Here is a 24379-nt window from a genome sequence, read left to right on the forward strand (position 1 = left end):
ACATGAGTACAATGAGTCGGCGCTCCATAGAGTGAAGTTACACACATAACTCAGACAAAGCAGCGTATACACACAAGGTGCCTGCTGGTGCTGAGGAACACAGTATTCCCAAATATAGGGTCTGTCTGTGCAGTTTCTGTGGCAATGCCAAGGGGCTGTCAGTGTGTGAGGAGCAGAGTGCTAATTACATGGCAGGGAGAGTATCAGCCCCCACAAGACATGGCTGCCCGTACCGCACAAGTGTATGTGTGTGGGATAGAGATGTACATCCCAGATAAACACCAGAACACGCACTGTAACCCTTTCATTGCAAAACAGAGGGGAAAACAACAGGGCCCTGTACACACCGCCGTGCACAATGGTGGCAAGTAAACAAGCACATCCTACTAAAGCCAGCTAGCTGGGGCTAACGGAATTCAATAGGGGCAGATTTTGTAAGGTGCCTCTGTTACCCATAGCTACCAATCACAAGGCATCTGTCATTTCTTATAAAGCTCTTGAAAAAGGAAACTTGTGTGGTGATTGGTTGCTATTGGCAACAAAGACAATTAAGGGACAAATTCTCCCTCAGCAGAAGACATATGTGCTATTGTGAAGACAAGCAGTCATGTGAAATGGTTGTCATGTGAAGACAGTTCTCTCCTCCTCTCTATGTTATCCATGCTTAGTGTGCCACACACAGACACACAATGCAAAGACTAAGTGAACTTCTCTCCTTTTTATCTGCTTTCAATTGAGATTTTTATATTGCCCACACCTGTTACTTGCCCCGGGTGAGTTTAAAGGAGCATCACATGCTTGAAACAATCTTATTTTTCTACAATTTTGAATGAATGCCAATAATTTTGTCCAGACCATTTTTGGAGTTTGGTGACATTATGTCCAATTTGCTTATTTTCCTCCCTTTTTTGGTTTAGTTCCAATACACACAAAGGGAATAAACATGTGTATAGCAAAACATGTGTTACTGCAATCCTTTTCTGTGAGAAATACTTCATTTTCTTGATTTCAGGGGTGCCAACATTTACAGCCATGACTGTATACCATAAAGACATATGCCCAGAACTTAAACCCTCCAGTTTACCAAAGGAAAGGGAATAAGTGTCTGATTACCAGGGGTCCAACCACTGGGAACCTCACAATCTCCTGTATGGGCTCCAGCACTCCTCAAGGATGGAGCGGGGGTCGGCATTGCGCCCTATATGCATCTCTATGGTAGAGCCAAAGCCCTGTACTCCTGTCCATCTCTCCCACAGACATGAATGAAGGGGGCGCAGTGTGACGGCGTGAAAGCCCTAGGTTTCCCTGTTCATAAACACCGCAACGCCGGCCCTGAGATCGCATGAAGTCCCAGCAACGTTTGGGGGGGGATTTGTTTTTACGCAGTGCACTTTACAGTGACATGTTCTCTCTATTCTGTTGGTCAATTTGATTAAAATGATACCCAAGGTTAGGCTGGGTTCACACCACGTTTTGTTAAATACGGTTCCCGTATACGGCTGGGAGGAGGTGGGCGGGGCTTAATCGCGGCGCCCGCACTCAGCCGTATTCGGGAACCATATTTAATGTATGTCTATGAGCCGACCGGAGTGAACCGCAGCCTCCGGTCGGCTTCGTTTTCGGCCGTATACAGTTTCCCGACCGTAGGCAAAAACGCGGTCGACCACGTTTTTGCCTGCGGTCGGGAAACTGCATACGGCCGTATTTAACAAAACGTGGTGTGAACCCAGCCTTACACGCTTTATCATTACTGTATTGCTCTAAATAAGTCAAACTTTTTAATACAAAATAAGTATATTCTGACCCCTATAACTCTTATTTCCCCAAATACAGGGCTCTTTGAGGGCTCATTTTTTGCACTGTGATCTTTAGTTTTTATCTGTACCAATTTTGTGTATATGTAAATTTTTTTATCACTTTTTATTCCTTTTCTTCTGGGATGTGAAGAGATTTTTTTTTTTTATTATTATTATTTTTTTACGTTTACGCCGTTCACTCTACAGAATCAATAACATTATATTTAAATAGTTTGGACATTTACACACACAACGATATTTATTAAAAAAAATTTATTTGTATATTGGAAAAGGGAGCGATCATTTTTTATTGGGGGAGGAGTTAAGCTACATTTATAAAAACGTTATAACTGTTTTCATAGCACTGATCAGTAATATCAGTAATCTATTTATATAGTCTGCCAGAAGGAGGATAGTCGAAGCGACCCTGGAGCTGGTGAAGAGAGCTCCAGCCACCATCTTGACTCATCGGACCCTTGCGATCATGCTGTTGGTGGACTGAGTCCCACACCGCCCTCCTAATGCTTCCAATGCAGTGATCAGTATTGATCACAGAATCTGAAGGGTTAATGGCATGCATCAGTGAGATCGCTGATGTCCGCCATTACCGCCGGGTCCCCAGCTGGCATCAGACCTGTGGACTATAAAACAAGCGCTGCTTCTCCCGCTTCATATTCCGGATGGCTCTCAGGACGTTCTGTGTCTTCTAGGGGATAAATGTGATGTCTGCATGCCACCTTACACTGCACCATAGAAGTGCCCACTACCAAAGAGGCAAAGTTGCCCAGTTGCCCTTGACAACCAGATTGCTTTTTTTCAATCTTAACAAGACCGCTGAAAAATGAAAGCAGCAAGCTAATTGGATGCTATGGGCAACTGGGCAACTTTGCCTCTCCAAAGATTTTGATAAATCTCCCCATTAATTTTCAAAAATGCCCACAAAATTGTCCACTAGGTGTCTCTGCTGTTCACTGTCTGTTTTTAGGCTACTACTTTGTGCACAAGAGAGGCAATGCGCCTGAGCTATATGCCTGCAAGCATGTCTGACTCCTCCAGAGGATTCTCACTGTCCCTAATGTTAAATCAAGGCTTCCTTCTAAACTCAGAAGCAGGAGTTCAGTGCTTAGTGTAACCCCTTCCTTACTGTGCTGCTACTGTATCTGCTTACATAGCAACTTGCAAAACTGATACATGTCATGGCTTATCAGTAAGCTGTGACTGGCCAGATAACTAAGAGAAAAGAATGTGTGTGTACTTCTTCTAAACAGCCCAACTCAGAGAAACCTTTGAGAGAGAATGAGAAACAGCTGTGCACAACGGAGGGAGCTCACTGCTTCTCAATAACAGCAAGTGCACTAAACAAGAAACTTGTCACCACTCTGAAGGGTTCATGTCACCAAACCAGGCAGTTTTATTTTCCCCAAATGTAAAAATGTATTTCAAAAGGTCCCTCAAAAGTATTTCACAAAATCTCTATAGAAAATATTAAAGGGGTATTCCAGGAAAAACTTTTTTTTATATATCAACTGGCTCCAGAAAGTTAAACAGATTTGTAAATTACTTCTATTAAAAAATCTTAATCCTTCCAGTACTTATGAGCTTCTGAAGTTAAAGGGGTACTCCGCCTCTAGACATCATATCCCCTATCCAAAGGATAGGAGATAAGATGTCAGATCGCCGGGGTCCCGCTGCTGGGGACCCCCGGGATTGCTGCTGCGGCACCCCGCTGTCATTACTGCACAGAGCGAGTTCGCTCTGTGCGTAATGACAGGCGATACAGGGGACAAAGCAGCGTGATGTCATGGCCCCGCCCCTCGTGACATCACGGCCCGCCCCCTTAATACAAGTCTATGGCATGGGCGTGACGACTGCCACGCCCCCTCCCATAGACTCGTATTGAGGGGGCAGGCTGTGACGTCATGAGGGGCGGGACCATGACGTAACGATGCTCCGGCCCCTGTACTGCCCGTCATTACGCGCAGAGCGAACTCGCTCTGTGCAGTAAAGACAGCGGGGTGCTGCAACGGCAATCCCCGGGGTCTGACATCTTATCCCCTATCCTTTGCATAGGGGATAAGATGTCTAGGGGCGGAGTACCCCTTTAAGGTTGTTCTTTTCTGTCTAAGTGCTCTCTGATGACACGTGTCTTGAGAACCGCCCAGTTTAGAAGCAAATCCCCATAGCAAACCTCTTCTAAACTGGGCGGTTCCCGAGACACGTGTCATCAGAGAGCACTTAGACAGAAAAGAACAACCTTAACTTCAGAAGCTCATAAGTACTGAAAGGATTAAGATTTTTTAATAGAAGTAATTTACAAATCTGTTTAACTTTCTGGAACCAGTTGATATATATAAAAAAAAAAGTTTTTTCCTGGATAACCCCTTTAATCTCAGGTCCATGGTCATGTAAATATTTCTTTGTAAAATTTGCTGGTATATAGACGCAAAATATAAGAAGTAGCATAGTATAAGGATCTGCTGCTTTGAGGTCAGGGAACGCAGCACCTGTTCCTCAAGGTTATAGGCTGGTGGCAAGTGTGGACAGATGTTGAGATATATATATATATATATATATATATATATATACACACACACGCGCACACACACACACACACACACAGATACAGTGTCCATAGTTGAGATGTCCAGTGATACGATACAGTGCCCCCCCCCCCCTTCACTGATCCAGATAACTAGGACACGTCTCTCCTGAGTAGTCAGAAGATTGCAGGCACAGCAGCTAAAGGTGCTATAATCTTACCAATGCCAGCTACAGATCTACTGTGTCTCTGCCAGGGAAGGGTTATACACCGATGGCTTGCAGCGCGTCATGCCAGCACCTGTACCAGATGGATCCTAGGACAGAGCACTGCTGATGGTACACTGCCAGATTTTATTCCAGGAATGCATCCAGCACACAATATCACAGATTCAGTAACATCTATGACTGCCACGAGATCCCTCTATAGAGGAAGGAGACCCTGCACCGCACTGCACATACCCCGCGTGCACAGTACACATCATGGATGATGGGCATTTCACTGCTTGGGCTCCAGTGAGCCCCCTACCATTGTGGTAACATTGTGCACAAAAGGTAAAGATAAGTTAGACAATGTATTAGGGTGCATGCACACCACGTTTTTGCAATACATTTCCCGTATCAGGTTTTTGGATGAAAAACGGATTCCTCAAAACCTGACTAAACTGTATCAAAACGTGTGTACAAATTTTAACCCATATACGGTTTGAAAAATGATGTCCGGTTGCATCCGTTTAAAAAAAAAAAAAAAAATTATACGTTTTGAACTTTTTACTCCATTTTGAATAAAGTGTCACTTGTTTGATTGAAATTCCAAGAAAAAACTGTGCAAAGTCAAAAACCGTATGGTGAAAACCTGATGGAACCGTATGCACATACAGTTCTGTACGGTTCCCATTGACTCCCATGTTTAAAAAAATATATATATACGGTTTAATACAGTTTTTCACCCGGACCAAGAAACGTGGTAGACTACGGTTTTGGGTACAGGGAAAAAAAACTGACACAACCGTATAGGAAACAAAACAGACGCATTTGACATACGGTTTTCTATACAGTTCCATACAGTTTTTAACTTGAAACCGTAGACGGGAACTGTATAGCAAAAATGTGGTGTGCATCAGGGCTGTGGAGTCGGTAGATAAATGTTCCAACTCCGACTCCGGAGTTTTCTGTGTTTCCAACTCCGACTCCCCTACTCCTCTGTATTAATATGTGAATGTATTTTATACATTCCTTGAAGGAAAGAAAGGTAACATACCTGTCATTACCACAGGACTAGGGGATAAGATGTCAGATCGCCGGGGTCCTGCTGCTGGGGATCCCCGGGATCGCCACTGCGGCACCGCGCTTTCATTACTACACAGAGAGTTTGCTCTGTGCGTAATGACGGGCGATACAGGGGATGGAGCAGCGTGACGTCATGGCTCCGCCCCTCATGACATCACAGCCTGCCTCCTTAATGCAAGTCTATGGCAGGGGGCGTGACGACCCCACGCCCCTTCCCATAGACTTGTATTGAGGGGCGGGCGTGACATCATGAGGGGCGGAGCCGTGATGTAACGATGCTCCGACCCCTGTATCGCCCGTCATTACTCGCTCGCTCTGTGCAGTAATGAGCGAGCGGTGCCGCAGCGGCGATCCCGGGGGTCCCCAGCAGCGGGACCCCGGCGATCTGACATCTTATCCCCTTTCCAAAGGATAGGGGATAAGATGTCAGATCGCCGGGGTCCCGCTGCTGGGGACCCTCGGGATCGCCGATGCGGCACCACGCTCTCATTACTGCACAGAGCGAGTTCGCTCTGTGCGTAATGACGGGCGATACAGGGGCCAGAGCATCACTACATCACGGCTCCGCCCCTCGTGATGTCTAGGGGCGGAGTACCCCTTTAAGCTAACAATCGAGTTTACAAGTTTTTATAGCCTTAGCTGAATGGCAGCAGTTTTTCCAATGGTTTACAGCTTCAGTCTTGAACAAATGACCCTCCATTCCCTTCACTTATGCAAGTGTCTCTAGTCCTGCAAAAAACATATTTCCTTAATCCCTTATCAGTGAGAGGCTAGGTTACCCATGGGTTCCCTGTAACAGCAGAACACAACACTATGGAAAGTATAGTCACAGTCACTTAACATGTTCGTTTTGCGGTTACATGAGGCACTGCATGCATTGATCTTTATTCTTATAGTAGAGAATTCATTCATTATAACTTTTTGTGAATTGGGACATTTAAACTTGCTTTTTTTTTTTTTATTCTAATCTAAATTTAGTAGGAGTCGGAGTCGGAGCCTTGTTTGCCGACTCCGACTCCAGGTACCCAAAATTTCGTCCGACTCCGACTCCACAGCCCTGGTGTGCATGCACCCTTATTTCTCAAAGCTTGTATGGCGCCAACATATTCTGTAGCACAGTACATTAGTCACCATCCACATGACCGCATGAAGGGGATGTGCATTGGGGCGTCCAATAGCTAGTAAACCAATGCCGTAATGATAATGGTTTTCCTTAGGTCCAGAAAAAACATAAAGAATGAAGAATCAGGGGGTACTCCAGTGGAAAATTTTTTATTTATTTTTTTTATCAACTGGTGCCAGAAAGTTAAACATATTTGTAAATTACTTCTATTAAAAAATCTTTACCCTTCCAGTACTTTTTAGCAGCTGTATACTACAGAGGAAATTCTTTTCTTTTTTAATTTCTTTTTTGTCTTGTCCACAGTGCTCTCTGCTGACACCTGATGCCTGTATCAGGAACTGTCCAGAGCAGGAAAAAATCCCCATAGCAAACCTATGCTGCTCTGGACACTTCCTGACATGAGCATCAGGTGTCAGCAGAGAGCACTGTGGACAAGACAAAAAAAAAATGTAAAAGAAAAGAATTTCCTCTGTAGCATACAGCTGCTAAAAAGTACTGGAAGGGTAAATATTTTTTTAATAGAAGTAATTTACAAATCTGTTTAACTTTCTGGCACCAGTTGACTTAAAAAAAAAAAAAAAAAAAAAAAATTTCCACCAGAGTACCCCTTTAAAAGCTTTAGTATAGACCAGTGTTTCCCAACCAGGGTGTCTCCATGCCCATGCTGGGAGTTGTAGTTTTGCAACGGATGGAGGCACCCTGGTTGGGGAAACATTGGTATAGACAAAGATTGTTCTCTGGATCCATCAACCATCTAATAGTCCAAGACCCTGACTAAGGGCTAGGGTGGCCAGAAATGCGTCAGTCTGTTAGTGGTGTGCCTCTGTCATCTGCAGTCTGCCCATTTTATCTTCTGTGCATGTTTCTATGGATTATATTTTTAAATAGAAGAATGGGCATGTCCATTCTATGGCGGAATTCGGATTTGCACAGTCATCGAGATCCCATAAAAATTAATAGGAGTCTGATTTAAGGCAGATTTCACTTAGGACTTGGAGCGGGCGGCGGGGGTCATGATGTCACGGCCACGCCCCTCGTGATGTCACACCACACCCCCTCAATGCAAGTCTTTGGGAGGGGACATGGCACATGGCATGCCCCCTCCCATAGACTTGCATTGAGGGGATGTGGTGTGAACATCTCGAATCACCAAGGTGCAAGAAAAAGTGCAAAACGTGTTACACTAAAAAAGTGCACATAGGATCAGGTCTATCGCAAGCCCTTCTCTTACAGGAGAGAGCCCCCCAACAAACCTTACCCTTCGCCTCCAGACCAAAAGGTACCTGCGAGGTTCCAGGTTTGATGTCCCTTATCGCCGAAGCTACTAAGGGACCACAAATTCTCCCAGCATCCCCCTTGGAATCAACCAAGGTATCTGCCCGCAGAGACAATAACAGTCGGTACCCATGCAGGAGTACCCAGGGGTTTTTACAGGGAGGTGAGGAACCTGATGGCCACACACACACCTCCCCTAGAACGCCAGGAGGGACACCAAGAAGGGCTACCGCACCCTAACAATCCTGTGGACACACAACACACAAAAAAGTGACACAGTGACGAAAAATATATAAATAAGTGAATGTGTGCAGGTATACTGCCCGGACATCCGGCTGGATCTATAAAAATTTCTCCGATCCTAGCCAGAAGGCCGGGAATCAAGAGGTGAGTGCCACAAGATGTAGAGATATGGTGCCCATGCTTCCACTCAGTGAGCCAATCCTCTCAGTGTGTTTCAGCACCTCGGGGTCACCACTCCCCGAGGCAATAAAGTACCTCGGCTCTAGACCCTCCCAGCCATATGGGGAGACCCAGAGGGAGCAGCTCTCATCAGTGCAGCCGTTGAGCTGGTGTTCGGGCACCAGCCCCGGGATGCCCTGGTACACCTATCCCATCCATGCAGCACCCATCCCCACCAGTCCAATACAGGCGTTTCGCGCCACCGGCATGAATTGATAAGAGCAGATACTACACTTGATTTTAGCCAAAAGGCCGAGAAGCGATAAGGGCCGCTTTTTTTTTTTTTTTTAAAAGAGCCGAGGCAAGTGCTCGCTATCACCCAAAGTGCAAGAAAAAGTGCAAACGTGTCACACTAGAGAAACATGCAGAAAGGATATGGTCTATCGCTAAGTCCTTCTCCAACCTAGGCATTAACCAAGGTATCAGGAGCCATATACTGATGGCATCTTGACCTAAGCCAAGATGCCCAGGGGTTGCAGGGAGGTGAGGAACCTAAAGGCCACACACACACCTCCCCTAGACCACCAGGAGGGACACCCAGAAGGGCTACCACATCCTGCCAATCCTGTGTACAAAACAACACGTAAAAGTGGCACAGTGACAAAACAAAAAATAAATAAGTGGATAAGTGCAGGTATACTGCCCGGTACTCCGGACAGTTCTATAAAAATTTCCCGGATCCTAGCCAGAAGGCCGGGATACCAAGGGCGAGTGCCAAAGGTGAAGAGTAATGGTGCAGTCCGTTCACTCAGTGAGTTATAACACCCAGTGAGTTTCGGCACCTCAGGGTCACCACCCCCCGAGGCACAGAAGTACCTCGGCTCTACACCCCTCTACCTCATAGCGAGATCCGAAGGAAACGGGTCACATCAGAGCAGCAGTCGAGCTGATTCCTCAGAACCAGCCCCGGAACACCCCAGTACCCCTGCCCCCTCCATGCAGCACCCATCCCCACCAGCCCAAAACCGGCAACGTTAGGGCACCAGCATGAAACTGATAAGAACAGATACTACACTTGATCTTAGCCAAAAGGCCGAGAAGCGATAAGGCCTGCTTTATGGCTCGGTGGTGTCCATAAAACAGACATACTGTCATAATGTCCGGGCACAAGTGACTTCTGCCCTTCCCATGCCGGAAATCACTGAAATAAGGGAGAGGAAAGGTGGCAGGAGTCTTTGTGCACCTTGTTCATGATGACCTCACAAAGCTACCGACGCATCATCTTGTAATGCACCCTATTACATAGAGCTATTAGTTATACAAGTAATCTCAATGCAGGAAAAAGAATCGTAGTATGAAATCTCATACACACCCAAAGTACACTGCAGTCTATGCCACCGATGCTGTAGGAAAGTGGGTGTAGTATTCCACTGCCATCTACTAGAAAAGCAATAGCAGTCATCCCTAATGCATTCAGGGAGCATGCTGCACCTATTACTACACCCCAACATTTACCCCATACCGGATGCTCTCCTTGCAGCTTCTGGGGCTATGGGAGGCGGAGTAATGAGGATATCTTCCTCTTTCTCAGCCTGTCCCTCCGTGGTGCCCCCGTCACGGGTTGGCTGGCTTTTACCTGTCCCCATGCTGCATCTGTACCTCCAGGTGGAGGATTACATACAGACAGAGACACTTTAAAGCCGCGCCACACACACACACCTCAGAGCAAAGCTGCTGCGTGTGGGGGAGGAGGGCAGGAAATCCTATTAGTGAGTCAGGAGGGGGAGGGAGATCCCTGATCAGGGACAGTGAGCCGCTAGATTACCCTGCAGAGAACTGTCTTTGGGACAGTCATCTTGCAGCGTACCTGTGCGTCACCCTCAGCAGAAGCCTATAGAGAAACACAGGCAATTTATAGGGAAACTAGGTCATATCTGACAAGGCGTGCGCAGACTTTCATCCGAAAGAAAATTCTAATGTGATAGGTACTGTCTGGCTGGATCGCTTCCAGGGAAAATGAACTCAGATGTGATGATATCTTCTCCTCTAATGAGACCGACCTGTCAGGAAAAGTGCATGCACCAGCAGATCCTAACCTGATGCAAACCAGAGGCGATGGCCGGCTGATGTAACACCCCTCTAATAGTACGGGGCCCATAATGCATACAATTTATAGAGTTAAAAATTGAAATGACGCCAGTCCTTGGCTGACCCCACGGAACAGAGCAGACGGGCTAAAAAAAAAAAATAGAAATTACCTGTAGAATGTCCTCAATTATTAGACTCTGCTCTCATCTCGTTTCTAAGACACTTGTCAGGTGTTTTCCGATCCCCAAATACAGATGCATGCTCAGCTTGACTGGGTGTGCATGCATTCTCAAGGGAGAAGAGGGGAAAAAGCCTCTGCCAATCTTTTCTGGTAGGATCGGGCAACTGAAAGCCAACATACTCAGTCTATGGGTAAGAGCCCCCATATACATTATATGGTCGGCCAGTTCCCCCAAGACCAGCCTGACATTGCTCTAAGCCAGTGTTTTCCAACCAGGGTGCCTCCAGCTGTTGCAAAACTACAACTCCCAGCATGCCTGGACAGCCAACGGCTGTCCAGGCATGCTGGGAGTTGTAGTTTTGCAACAGCTGGAGGCACCCTGGTTAGGAAACACTGATCTAAGCAGTTCTGTGGTCCTTCAAATGTTGCAAAACTACTACTCCCAGCAATTTGGCAACATCAGTTTGGAGACCACTGACAATTCTTCAGCATCAGTGCGGGAAGATGTAGGCCACGCTGAGCAGCGCAGTTGCTAATGTGACGGTACAACGCCCCCAGCAAGTTCCGTGCACGAGCCCTACTTATTAGAAAAGGCACGGGACTTGCTGGGCATCGTACCATTGCCTTGGCAACTGCGGCACCCGGTGTGGCCTGTGTATAGCCGCCCTGGAGCTGAAGATTGTATGGGCTTGAAACTTTGGATGTACGCGTTAAGTTAACCGGATCACTACCAATGTGTCTGCCTTCACTATTGTTACAGATTTCTCCAGATAGGAATGACTCTAGGACTTGCATGGTAAAATTCTGTAGAGAAAACTACAAGTTTACTATACAAAGTCTTCATATGCAATACTATACTAAGCAATAGGGATCGAATGATTATCGGTTTGGCCGATATTCACGATTTTCACCTTGCCGTTAATCCAATAATGCCCCGCCCCCCCCAGCGCCCTGCACCGCACTGCCCCTCCCCTGTGCAAAGCCCTACCGCCCCCCTAAAAAAATAAATAAATAAATAAAAAACAAAAATAACCCCCCCCGGTTTTATAATTTCCTGTTCTCGGGGTCCGGGCTACTTCTGGCTCCTGCGGTGTCCTGTGCGCTTCGCTGCGCAGCGCAATGATGTGCGACGTCCTCAACGCGACGTCACCGTCCGTGCGCACAGTAACAGCTCGGGACGCCGCTGGAGCCAGAAGTAGCGCAGATCCCGGGAACAGGTCTTTATAAAACTGGGGATGGGGGAGGCAGTGGGGCAGCGGCGGTGGTTGGACTAAGGACCGGCAGGCAGGGGGAGAGAAGCGGGTGGCGCCCGCTTTAAATCAATGATCTGCAGCCACTTTTTCGGGACCGGGGGGGGGGGGGGTGGAGAAATAGCCGATAAGTTATACCGGAATATCGGTATAAGTTATCGGCTATCGGCCTGAAAGGCCCCAGATTATCGGCCCTAGAAAAATGATATCGGTCGATCCCTACTAAGCATACGTGACTTCTGACCATGACTTATACATACAGGACTATATTATCAGCCCAGTTGTCAGATCAGATTGTAAATCAAAGCAATGCTCCACTTGGCAATCCAGTGTAGAACGATACTGTAAAAGTAACCCCAACCACACAGGTTAGATCACATATTCCCAGTCCTCTGGGATTGCCCTCAACCATTCAGCGTGGCTCAGAAGGGTTGTACAACTGGCATTACTGTAGTCCATACTTCTACAGTCAACAAAATGCATGCAGAGCCACTCATACTTATAGGGTTGCCATCTTATTGCCACAAGATTATGACTGACCTTGAATCCCCATAGATCACAAAAATAAAGAGAACAAGGTCTATTAGCTCATTCCCTGCACAACGTATGTCACTGTATAAGGAAACACTGAGGATCAAGGGTCTTACAGCAGTGAAATCGTCACCAATCAGTAGGTAATGGTCCACGGAGCCTAACAACATGCCATCACTTACTCTAGTGAGCCTTAAAGGGGTACTGCACCAGAACACATTTTTTTTTGTAAATCCACTGGTGCCAGACAGTTAAACAGATTTGTAAATTACTCCTATAAAAAAATCTTAATCCTTCCAGTACTTATCAGCTCCTGTATGCTCCAAAGGAAGTTCTTTACTTTTTGAACTTCATTTCTGCCTGACCACAGTGCTCTCTGCTGACGCCTCTGTCTTCTAGGAACTGTCCAGAGCAGGATAGGTTTTTCTGGACAGTTCCTAAAATGGACAGAGGTGTCAGCAGAGAGCACTGTGGTCAGACAGAAAGGAAATTCAAAAAGTAAAGAACTTCCTGTGGATCATAACAGCAGCTGATAATTACTGGAAGGATTAAGATTTTTTAATAGAAGTCATTTACAAATCTGTTTAAGTTTCTGGCACCAGTTTATTAAAAAATAAAAAATAAAAGTTTTCCAGTGGAGTACCCCTTTAACTTTTTCTGTTTCCCTTTGGCGGGTCCACCAGCTGGTGTATGGGGTCTTACAGGCAATGCTCCTTGGGAAAATTTATGAAAATTAGCTCTGATCCAGAAGAAAGCTGTCTCCCACACCACCTATTGGAGTAAAAATACCTAGGACCTGCTGAGACCCCCATCGATCACAAAAACAGGGGTCCCTTGTCACTAGAGTGAATGGAGCAGCACAGTGCATCCTCGGCTGCCACTCCATTCACTCACTAATCAGTAATTCTTGCGATCGGTGGGGGTCCTGCTTGGCAGTCGAACCCCCCCCACTGATCATATACTTATTAATCTAGTGCATGGGTGGTAAGTTTTGATTTTGGGATAACTTCTTGAAGCTTTGAGTCAACGGTACAAATAATCTAAGGCTGGGTTCATATCACGTTTTTACCAATACGGGATCGCATACGGCTTGAGGTAGCTAAAACCTGGCGCTCCCGTATACCTGCCATATGCCGCCCGTATGTAATTCATATCAATGAGCCGGCCGGAGTGAGACGCTGACTCCGGTCGGCTCATTTTTGCTCCATATGCGGTTTTCTCCCGCACCTCAAACCGTGATCGACTGCGATTTTAGGTGCGGTGAGAAAACCGCATACGGGGCAAAAATGAGCCGACCGGAGTCAGCGTTTCACTCCAGCCGGCTCATTGATATGAATTACATACAGGCGGCATATGGCAGGGATACGGGAGCACAAAGGTTTTAGTTCCCCCCAGCCGTATGCGATCCCGTATTGGTAAAAACGTGATGTGAACCCAGCCTTATACAAGTGTTTCTCAATCTGTGGCAAAACTACTTCAGCTGAATGAATGACATGGCTCAGATAGAAGCTGATAATGTCACCTGCATGGTGGATGAACAAACAACTGCATGTGTGAGTCCATTCATTACCATAGGCATTGGTAGTGATCCAAGCGACATTACGTGAAGTCCCATAAGTCTTCACTATACAATCAACACTTTGCCTTGCAAATCTGTGTGCAGTTATACTATGTGAGGCATTCTCCAGCCTGCAGGTGTAAAGCGAAGACGAACAAAAGGCTTCTGTGTTCTGCTTACTGTAACCGATACCTCTATGAAAGATTATAGTGCCAACACCCAGATGATGGCCAAGACTGACGCGGGATGTCCAATACATAGCAATATCATAGTTATTTGTGAGTCTTGTGTTGTAGCACAAGTAGCTGGGAAAATGTAGAAATATCTGATGGGTCAGGGTCTAACTCCTGACACCCCCCGCTGAACAGCTGAATGAAGGGGCTATGCTGCTCCTGTAAGTGCTGCAGTCTCTTCATCCAGGAACAGCTCCACACATTCAGTGGCAGATGTACCTGGCATTGCATCTCATCCCATTCACTTCAATGACCAAAAGTACTGAAATGAGCCACCAAGCTCCTTCAATCAGCTGACTGGAAGGGGTCATGGGAGATGTACCTCCACCAATCGGATAATGATAACCTATCCTAAAGAAACAGTGCCACACCTGTCCACAAGATGTGCTTGGTACTGCAAATCTATCCCAGAGCTGCAAAGCCAGTAAAAACAAGCCCATTCAGTGGGTCACCAGTGACACTCCCAAGATGTAGTACTACGCCTTCATTCTCGGGATTCGACATCTTGAACCATTATCGATCATAAAATGATGGCCGGCCATATGGAGTGGGTCAGAAGTTAGAATGACCATGTCATGAAATAAGGCTAAGTGGTAGTAAACGATAAGGAACGGCCATGGGTGAGTACCTATGTGCTAGACTTAACAGATAGAAATGGTCCTGGGGTATGAGCTAGAAAAGGCTAGCTGAGAACAGGGAGGAAGGGCCACTGGACGGTAGTTAGGACCAGACATAAGTGGGATTCAAGCAATAAGTAAGTAAGAAAGGCCACACTGCAGACTACTAGGAACACCCATGGGTGACTATAACCAACAATGAGATACACTCAAAGTGGAACAGCTGAAGACTGGGAAGTGGTAAAGGTTTTGCTTTAAACTGCTAAGAAATTAATTAGGATCAACCATGGTTTTAACCAATGCTTCCTGACCTGTGGGTGTCCAGCTATACTGCTGTCAGGGCATGATGGGAGTTGTAGTTTTGCAATAGCTGGAGAGCCACAGGTTGACACATGCTGGTGTATGCTGGACACAAAGGAACAGCTATTGGTTACTATCTAGGAAAGAGCATGTTAGAAATGGCCAGGGTGAATCCCTAGGACCAGCCATGAGGATACACTAGACAGATGAGGACAACTACAGGTTAATAACTAGTAAAGGTCAAGATGTGAACAGCTAAGAATAGCCATGTGATAGAGCACATACAACCAACCATGAGCTAAAGAGAACAGAAAGAGACACCTATAGTATGACAACACAATAAGAACAACCATTGGTAACTATGGAGATAACCCCTAAAGAATGGGACAGCTATGGGTTAGGTATTAAGAGGGACCATGCTGCAAAGGACTAGTCCTGACCAGGGCTGAGGAGTCGGAACCCAGCATGAGAAACACAACGCAAGGCAATTACTATAGAAAGGACAAGAGAGAGAAGATGATAGACCTTCATATAGCAACTGCAGTGGTCACCAAATGTCAGGTCATGGTATGTAGTCACAAGAGTCATCGGGGGTCAGCAATGGTTGGTGAAGCATCTACAGTACAGGGGAAGTCATGTCTATGAAGGTCAAGAGAAGGCTGCACCTGTCTGCATGGGTCAAGACGACCATAGATTCTCAGATGGACATTTCCAGAGTAATGGAAGGATCTTCCCAAGGAAACAGCTTAGATTGTACAAAGAAGAAAAAATGTACAAGTCCACATTTGCATGGAAAAATCCTGCATTTTTGTTAGGCTCTGTCCAAACCACCATCATGGCTTCCATTATGAAAGCCAAGACAGCATTGTCGGATCCGCCAAATGACAGACACCAACCCCATTATAAATCTGTTGGGTCCATCAGCTACCACTGGGGACCCTTGGGTTCCGATGTGGGGCCCATATTGTGGCATGAAACCTGACCTCCAGCGATCAGCTATGATCTGTGGGGGCTTAAGCCTGTTCTATATCCCTGCAGCTCCCCTCCTAGGGAAAATGAGGCATTACACACTTTCATTTCCACACTATAAGGATGGCGGTCAATCTGTGTCTCTCCAGGAAACGCAAAAGCCAAATGCTGGCTAGCCTTAGGTCATGACTTCTCAGCAGGGGTAACGGAAGTCAGTGAGGTCACGTCATGGAGCAACTGTAAGTGAGATCACATCATGGCCTGGTGGTCAATGAGGTCACCTCATGGTAAAGCAGTCAGTGAGGTTACGATGCGTTGGTCAGTTAGGTCATGTCATAGCGTAGTGGTCTGTGAGGTCAGGGTGTGGCGGTCAGTTAGGTCATGGCGTGGCGGTCAGTTAGGTCATAACGTAGTGGTTTGTGAGGTCATGGCGTGGCGGTCAGTTAGGTCATGGTGTGGCGGTCAGTTAGGTCATAACGTAGTGGTTTGTGAGGTCAGGGTGTGGCGGTCAGTTAGGTCATGGCGTGGCGGTCAGTTAGGTCATGGTGTGGCGGTCAGTTAGGTCATAACGTAGTGGTTTGTGAGGTCATGGCGTGGCGGTCAGTTAGGTCATGGCGTGGCGGTCAGTTAGGTCATGGCGTGGCGGTCAGTTAGGTCATGGCGTGGCGGTCAGTTAGGTCATGGCGTGGCGGTCAGTTAGGTCATGGCGTGGCGGTCAGTTAGGTCACGGTGTGGCGGTCAGTGTGGCGGTCAGTTAGGTCACGTCATAGCGCAGTGATCAGTGAGGTCACATGATAGCGTAGCAGTCAGTTAGGTGGCGGTACCTCGGACAGGGCGCTCTGTGCTGGACAGCTTGTTTGGACCCCGTGGTGCTGACATGGTGGGACGTCTCTGGTGGCGGCGGGTGTCACTCTCGCCGTTGGTCACTTGCTCGCCATGTCCCGACCTGGGCTGACTGTGAGGTATGTGGCTGTCTCTGTATGCAGGCCCCGGTGTCTGTCTCCTGGAGGGAAGCCCTCTTCACATTGCTGTCAGCCGGGCCTGTCTCTTCTCAGCTGATAATCTCCCCCGTGTCTCCTCTATGTCATCCTCCTCCTGACCCCTCTCTGGTAATGGTCTAGTCCCGGCTGTCTATAAGATCCTAGATCACAGCGCTCTCTCCTCGCTGTCTCTCCCCCGGCTGTCTCTGCCTCTGACAGTCTCCCTCTCTCTCTATCCAGGGCGCGTACCCCCGCCCACCTGCCGGCGTCGGGACCGCGCCCGCAATACACGCCCACCTCATACGTCAAACGCTTGGAAACTATGTTTCCCAGAATGCACATTGTGCAGGAGCTGAAAACCAAACAGAGCATGACAGGAAACGCCTCACTGAGGCAAACAAGATGAATTTTATTATTGATATTTTTTTATGTTTATAAATAGCAGAGTACTAATCTGAACTAACCAATCAGATCGCTTCTTTATTTGGCGACGCAGCGCTGGAAAAATAAAAGCTCGAATCTGATTGGTTGCTAGGACATACCACATGTTTCTCAACATACCGGTCCGTGATAGGCTAGAGTAGAACCGTTATCAGTAATGACCAATCAGATCGATCCTTTAATTACCTAAAACCCTGCACTAGGAGAATGGAAGCTGAGAGCTGATTGGTTGTTAGGAGCAACGACTGCCTTTTATGGGCGTGGCTCTGTCCTTATTGTTCTTAACAACCAATCACAGCGCAGCTATCATTTTGTGATTGAATAATCTGTACTGTGATTGGTTACTATCAGCAACAAAACTATTCTTTTACTTTTTGACAGTTTTTAGATGAACTTGCTTTATTGTTCTTGGTCAGGAAAAAAACATGGGGTTCTGTGCTGCCACCCCAACTATTCATGTGCCACAAAGACCACTACTGTGTAATGATACTGACAGGCCTGAAGGGGGCAGTGTATGGCTGGGGTACCCACCACTCAGGTGCCCATTTTATTGAATTGGTTGTGTAATATAGGACAGGTCCTCCAGAGCGAGAGACACTCTTAAGAATCCGTTCTCACTAAGGAAATTCAGCGCGGACTTTCCTCAGTAGATACGCGCCATTTTAAAATGGTCAGGAGCCAGTGCTCATGTCTGTGGCAAATTGCTGCAAAATTAACCCCTTAACGACCCGGAGTTTTTCCGTATTTGCACTTTAGTTTCTTACTTTTTTTTAAATCATAACCCTTTAAATTTTGCACCTAAAAATCCATATGATGGCTTATTTTTTTTGCGTCACCAATTCTACTTTGTAAGGACATCAGTCGTTTTTCCCAAAAATCTACGTCAAAACCGAAACAAAATCATTGTGCGACAAAATTGAAGAAAAACCGCCATTTTGTAAATTTTGGGGGCTTCCGTTTCTACGCAGTACATTTTTCGGTAAAAATGACACCTTCTCTTTATTCTGTAGGTCCATACGATTAAAATGATACCCTACTTATATAGGTTTGATTTTGTCGCACTTCTGAAAAAAATCCTAACTACATGCAGGAAAATTTATACGTTTAAAATTGTCATCTTCTGACCCCTATAACTTTTTTATTTCTCCATGTATGGGGTGGTATGAGGGCTCATTTTTTGCGCTGTGATCTGAAGTTTTTAGCGGTACCAATTTTGTATTGATTGGACTTTTTGATCGCTTTTTATTCATTTTTTTATTATATAAAAAGTGACCGAAAATACGCTATTTTGGACTTTGGAATTTTTTGCGCATACGCCATGGACCGAGCGGTTTAATTAACTATATATTTTTATAATTCAGACATTTTTGCACGAAATGATACCACATATGTTTAATTTTATTTATACTGTGTTTTTTTTTAAATGGGAAAAGGGGAGTAATTCTTTTATTAGGGAAGGGGTTAAATTATCTTTATTCACTTTTTTACCCTTGTTTTTATGTTTATTTTTTTTTTGCAATCTTATAGCTCCCATAGGGGGCTATAACACTGCACACACTGATCTTTTACATTAATCATTGTTAAGGGCTCTATACACTGAGGACAAACAGGGCTCTGTACACTGAGGACAAGCAGGGCTCTGTACACTGAGGACAAGCAGGGCTCTGTACACTGAGGACAAGCAGGGCTCTGTACACTGAGGACAAGCAGGGCTCCTTACACTGTTGATAAGCAGGGCTCCGTGCACTGAGGACAAGCAGGGCTCTGTACACTGAGGATAAGCAGGGCTCTGTGCACTGAGGACAAGCAGGGCTCTGTACACTGCAGACAAGCAGGGCTCCTTACACTGAGGACAAGCAGGGCTCTGTGCACTGAGGACAAACAGGGCTCTGTACACTGAGGACATGCAGGGCTCTGTGCACTGAGGACAAGCAGGGCTCTGTACACTGAGGACAAGCAGGTCTCTATACACTGAGGACAAACAAGGCTCTGTACACTGAGGACAAGCAGGGCTCTGTGCACTGAGGACAAGCAGTGTTTCACACAAACACAAAAAATATATATATATATACACATTTTTAATCAATGCATAGTACAAATATACATAATAGTACTGTATTATCTATATTATATCAAAAGTTTTTGTTAACGACAGGTACACTTTATGCGCCGCCACATTGACAAACAGCATTTTCTTTTAGATTCCACCGGAAGGTTAACCATGTTGAATCTTCTGCCAGAATCCAATTTCTTTTCATGAGAACTATGCAGCGGAAATCCCACAGAAATCAATGGTAGGCTGCTGCAAGTGGCAATTCTGTGCAGAATCTCTGTGGTGTGAACAGGGCCTAACTGCTCTCCCCTCTGGCCAAGAAATGAGGTTCCCCACTTAGTTTGGTAAGCTTCACTTTCCCAGAGCAATAACATTCCAATTTTTCCATCAAAGTAGACCCCCCCCCCCCCAAAAAAAAATGCACAAAAACTGGCCTCTCATTTTTCTCCTCCATGATGCAGTTGTTTTTTTTGTTTTTATTTTAAGCGAGTATAGGCATTTATTATGTGACTTAAGGAGTATGGAAGTCTATGGGAGGAAGAAACACCATCATTTCATACCCAGAGCATGCTGGGAATTTGGAAAAACTGCCACTGAACCTAAAAAGGCCATGTGGGTTTGGTGTTTCATATTTCCCTATTGACTCCCAGCTTCCGAGACGAGAGGATGGAGCAGGAACTGCCTTCTCAATCGCTGGCTGAGGGACAAGTGGCCGAGGGAACTGGAACAGGAGCTGAAGGGGAATGGGGCTTGTGATTACAAAATTCACCCCTAGCCATATATCCAAATTTTTATAAGCCTGTGTAACCCCTTTTAGTTTGGTAAGCTTCACTTTCCCAGAGCAATAACATTCCAATTTTTCCATCAACGTAGACCCCCCTCCCCACAAAAAAAAAGCACAAAACTGGCCTCTCATTTTAGCGTGTATAGGCATTTATTATGTGACTTAAAGGGGTACTCCAGCCCTAAGACATCTTATTTGATGTCTGACCGCGGGGGTCCCACCGTTGGGGACTCCCACAATCTTGGGAGCTGCACACCACGCTGCCAGCTCAGAATCTGCCATGTGACGACCACGGGACTGGAGTATCGTGAATGCACGACTCCGCCCACGTGTGACGTCACGCTCCGCCCCCTCAATGCAAGCCTATAGGAGGGGGCGTGACATCACACGCTCCGGCCCCGTGATCGACAGTAATCAGACCTGGAGTGAACATGCTCCAGGGACTGATTATAAACGGGATGTGGCGTGCAAGATCACAGGGGTCCCCAGCAGCGGGAACCCCGCGATCAGGCATCTTATCCCCTATCCTTTGGATAGGGGATAAGATGTCTAAGCGCCGGAGTACAATAGCAGCGTTAACTTCAGAATGCCACATAGCGTGGAAGAATAACTTAGCAAAATATGTAAACATTTTCCATCCAAAAATATTCTCATAATATACTCTAATATACTCATTGGTGTCTCCAGTTCCTGGGATCAATGATACAGGATCCGTGCAGTGGTCAGTGAACTACTTTCCAGGGTGAGCTGAATCTACTTTTTGCTGTGTTTTCCTTCAAAAAAGTTGACTACATGTCTTGAGCCAAATTTAAATATGATGATGATTTTTAATATTTGATTCTTTATGCCAAATAAAAACTTTTGTAATTGGCTTCCATAAAAAAACAAAAAAGAACTAACGTTTTATGTTAGCTTTTCTGCAATATACTTCTGGCCACCAGGGGTCTCCATTCTTATGCAGAACACATGCCCTCTGGTCAAAATCTCAGATCAAACACAGGAAGTGTTTCTCTGCGCTGAGCTTGATTGACAGCTGCAAAGAGCCTCACTGAAAGATACACAGACTGAAAGCTGCTGCACAGAGCCTGATGTCTTCTATTCATCACAGCGCTGCAACCATGTGAGGGCGGAAGTGGTCCCCCAGCAGGCTTCAGTGATATCATGCCTACTGGGAAACGCCCACTTTCTCCTGCTGGGAGATTGCACTATGTGAGCAAGAAGAAAGGTAAGATACACAGCTGTTTAAAGCTCTGAATTTTTTTTAAAGGGTAAGTGGAGTGTTAGGAGTAGATAGGGAACATAGCCTGAGTTGGTTTAGAAAAATGTATTTGGTGACAGGTACTCTTTAAGGATTTATACACAAGTATCAGAGTTTAAAGATATGGGGCACTGGGATTTGGTGCCCAAGCCACATAAGTCAAAATTGGTTCCTCACCCATATGCATAGTCCAGGAGAGTGTCCATGAACATAATGCCCATTCACTACAGTATACCCATCCAGTACCTTACAGATAGAGCAACACATACATGTGTGGTGGCCCAGTACGGCAGATGTTGCCCCGTACCCTTGCTGCCCTGTCAGGCCTTGCCTCCTAGTATCCCCAGGGCCCCTTGCACCTGTCCCCCCCCCCCCCCCTGTCCATATGTTCTGCAGTGTATTATAAAATGTAATGTTGCTTTAAGAGTTATACCATGTGATATGTCATGTGATTGTTACCCAGGAGGTACCAGTGACCAGGTGATCCCAAGAGTGACCTATGGGCTCCCTGCTAGTCTCCCCCATACAAGCCCTGGGTGGAGCTTCTCTCTCTCTTCTGCTGAGGTCCAGTGCAGTCTTGTCTAGTGTGTGTGTCCAGAGTGTTGGAGACCTCAAAGTCCAGTCCTGCAGCCACCATCAAGTCAAGTAAGATAAAGTCACAGCTTTATGAGTCAAGTCAAGTCAGTCCCTGTCATCTGCCAAGTCAGCGTGGTCTGCATTCAATTGTCCAGTCCTACTACAAGTCCCAGCAAGCCCTTAAGGTCTCTGAGTCACTGGTCACCTCCTTGGGCCCTGGCTGAACTGTATAGACTTTACCAACTGTCTACACTCAGTAAAGCTACCGTTGTCCGTAACTTGGCGTTGGAGTCTTTATTGCCCCCGTACCTAGCCCCGGATCCAGTGGTATACCTTCGGGTGGTTATAGGCTAAACCACACCCTGGCATCATGAATAAAAGGGGTTAATGCTATCTGCCCCTAGGGTAACAACATCTGCCCTCATCACACCCCACTACCACACATGTACATACAACTTACGCAGATACAGAAATATCCCTTTTAAAATAAAGTCTCTCTTTATAGGTCAGTCCTGATCCTGCCTTTTGGCTTCTCCCATTACTATAACAGTTTTTCTGTATAATTTTTTTTATAAAGAAATAAAGGGAACACTTAAACAACACAATGTAACTCCAAGTCAATGACACTTCTGTGAAATCACACTGTCCACTCAGGAAGAACACTGATTGACAATCAATTTCACATGCTGTTGTGCAAATGGAACAGACAACACGTGAAAATTATAGGCAATGAGCAAGACACCCCAATAAAGGAGTGGTTCTGCAGGTGGTGACCACAGACCACTTCTCAGTTCATATGCTTCCTGGCTGATGTTTTGGTCACTTTTGAATGCTGGCAGTGCTTTCACTCTAGTGGTAGCATGAGACGGAGTCTACAACCCACACAAGTGGCTCAGGTAGTGCAGCTCATCCAGGATGGCACATCAATGCGAGCTGTGGCAAGAAGGTTTGCTGTGTCTGTCAGCGTAGTGTCCAGAGCATGGAGGAGCTACCAGGAGACAGAGGCCAGTACATTAGGAGATGTGGAGGAGGCCGTAGGAGGGCAATAACCCAGCAGCAGGACCGCTACCTCCGCCTTTGTGCAAGGAGGAGCAGGAGGAGCACTGCAAGAGCCCTGCAAAATGACCTCCAGCAGGCCACAAATGTGATTGTGTCCACTCAAACGGTCAGAAACAGACTCCATGAGGGTGGTATGAGGGCCCGACGTCCACAGGTGGGGGTTGTGCTTACAGCCCAACACTTTGCAGGACGTTTGGCATTTGCCAGAGGACACCAAGATTAGCAGATTCGCCACTGGCGCCCTGTGCTCTTCACAGATGAAAGCAGGTTCACACTGAGCACATGTGACACACGTGACAGAGTCTGGAGACGCCGTGGAAAATGTTCTGGTACCTGCAACATCCTCCAGCATGACCAGTTTGGCGGTGGGTCAGTAATGGTGTGGGGTGGCATTTCTTTGGGGGGGGGCCGCACAGCCCTCCATGTGCTTGCCAGAGGAGGCCTGACTGCCATTAGGTACCGAGATGAGATCCTCAGACCCCTTGTGAGACCATATGCTGATGCGGTTGGTCCTGGGTTCCTCCTAATGCAAGACAATGCTAGACCTCATGTGGCTGAAGGTATTGATGCTATGGACTGGCCTGCCCGTTCCCCAGACCTGAATCCGATTGAGCACATCTGGGGCATCATGTTTATACACGTAATTAATTATGATTATACTTGTAATTAATTATGATGTTATAGTTTAGTAACTAATTAACAGGGTATCTATATATTACAAGTCACTATCTCGCCATGATAAATTTCTAGAGAGATGGCAACAATAGTAGATCCCTAATGACAGCATCATGGTAAAGCTAGACACATCATGAGCGGTTCTAAGTACCAACACATGCGCACAGTAAGCTGACTTGGTAATGATATAGACGCATCATATGGGAGACTTCTAAGTGCCAGCACATGCGCATAATCCAACATGCTTCCTATCCAGTTCTAAGTCCAAGTTCAGGCGCAGTGCCGATATAGTATTATCTAAGCGTTACGGGAGATAGCCTAAGTCAGAAGACATGCGCATTTGTCGCCGGCTACGCACTGACAACAGTTTATCCATGCTGAACACACACTAAGTCCGATGTC

The 24379-nt window shown here is 46.3% G+C and overlaps 1 protein-coding gene and 2 pseudogenes across 1 annotated transcript in view; all 3 read right to left on the bottom strand.

Annotated features, from left to right (window-relative positions):
- PPP3CC (protein phosphatase 3 catalytic subunit gamma) overlaps window positions 1-17406 on the bottom strand; it is a 76051-nt gene extending 58645 nt beyond the window's left edge. The window contains exon 1 of the mRNA XM_056571064.1: window positions 16976-17406. Coding sequence (XP_056427039.1) covers window positions 16976-17030 — 55 coding nt within the window. The 5' untranslated portion in view covers window positions 17031-17406. The remainder of the gene's footprint in view (window positions 1-16975) is intronic.
- Window positions 8573-8748, bottom strand: LOC130267972 (U2 spliceosomal RNA; annotated as a pseudogene).
- Window positions 9421-9529, bottom strand: LOC130268185 (U2 spliceosomal RNA; annotated as a pseudogene).
- Window positions 17407-24379: the final 6973 nt, after the last annotated feature.

Source organism: Hyla sarda, chromosome 4, assembly GCF_029499605.1.
Source record: "Hyla sarda isolate aHylSar1 chromosome 4, aHylSar1.hap1, whole genome shotgun sequence".
Taxonomy (NCBI): Eukaryota; Metazoa; Chordata; class Amphibia; order Anura; family Hylidae; genus Hyla; species Hyla sarda.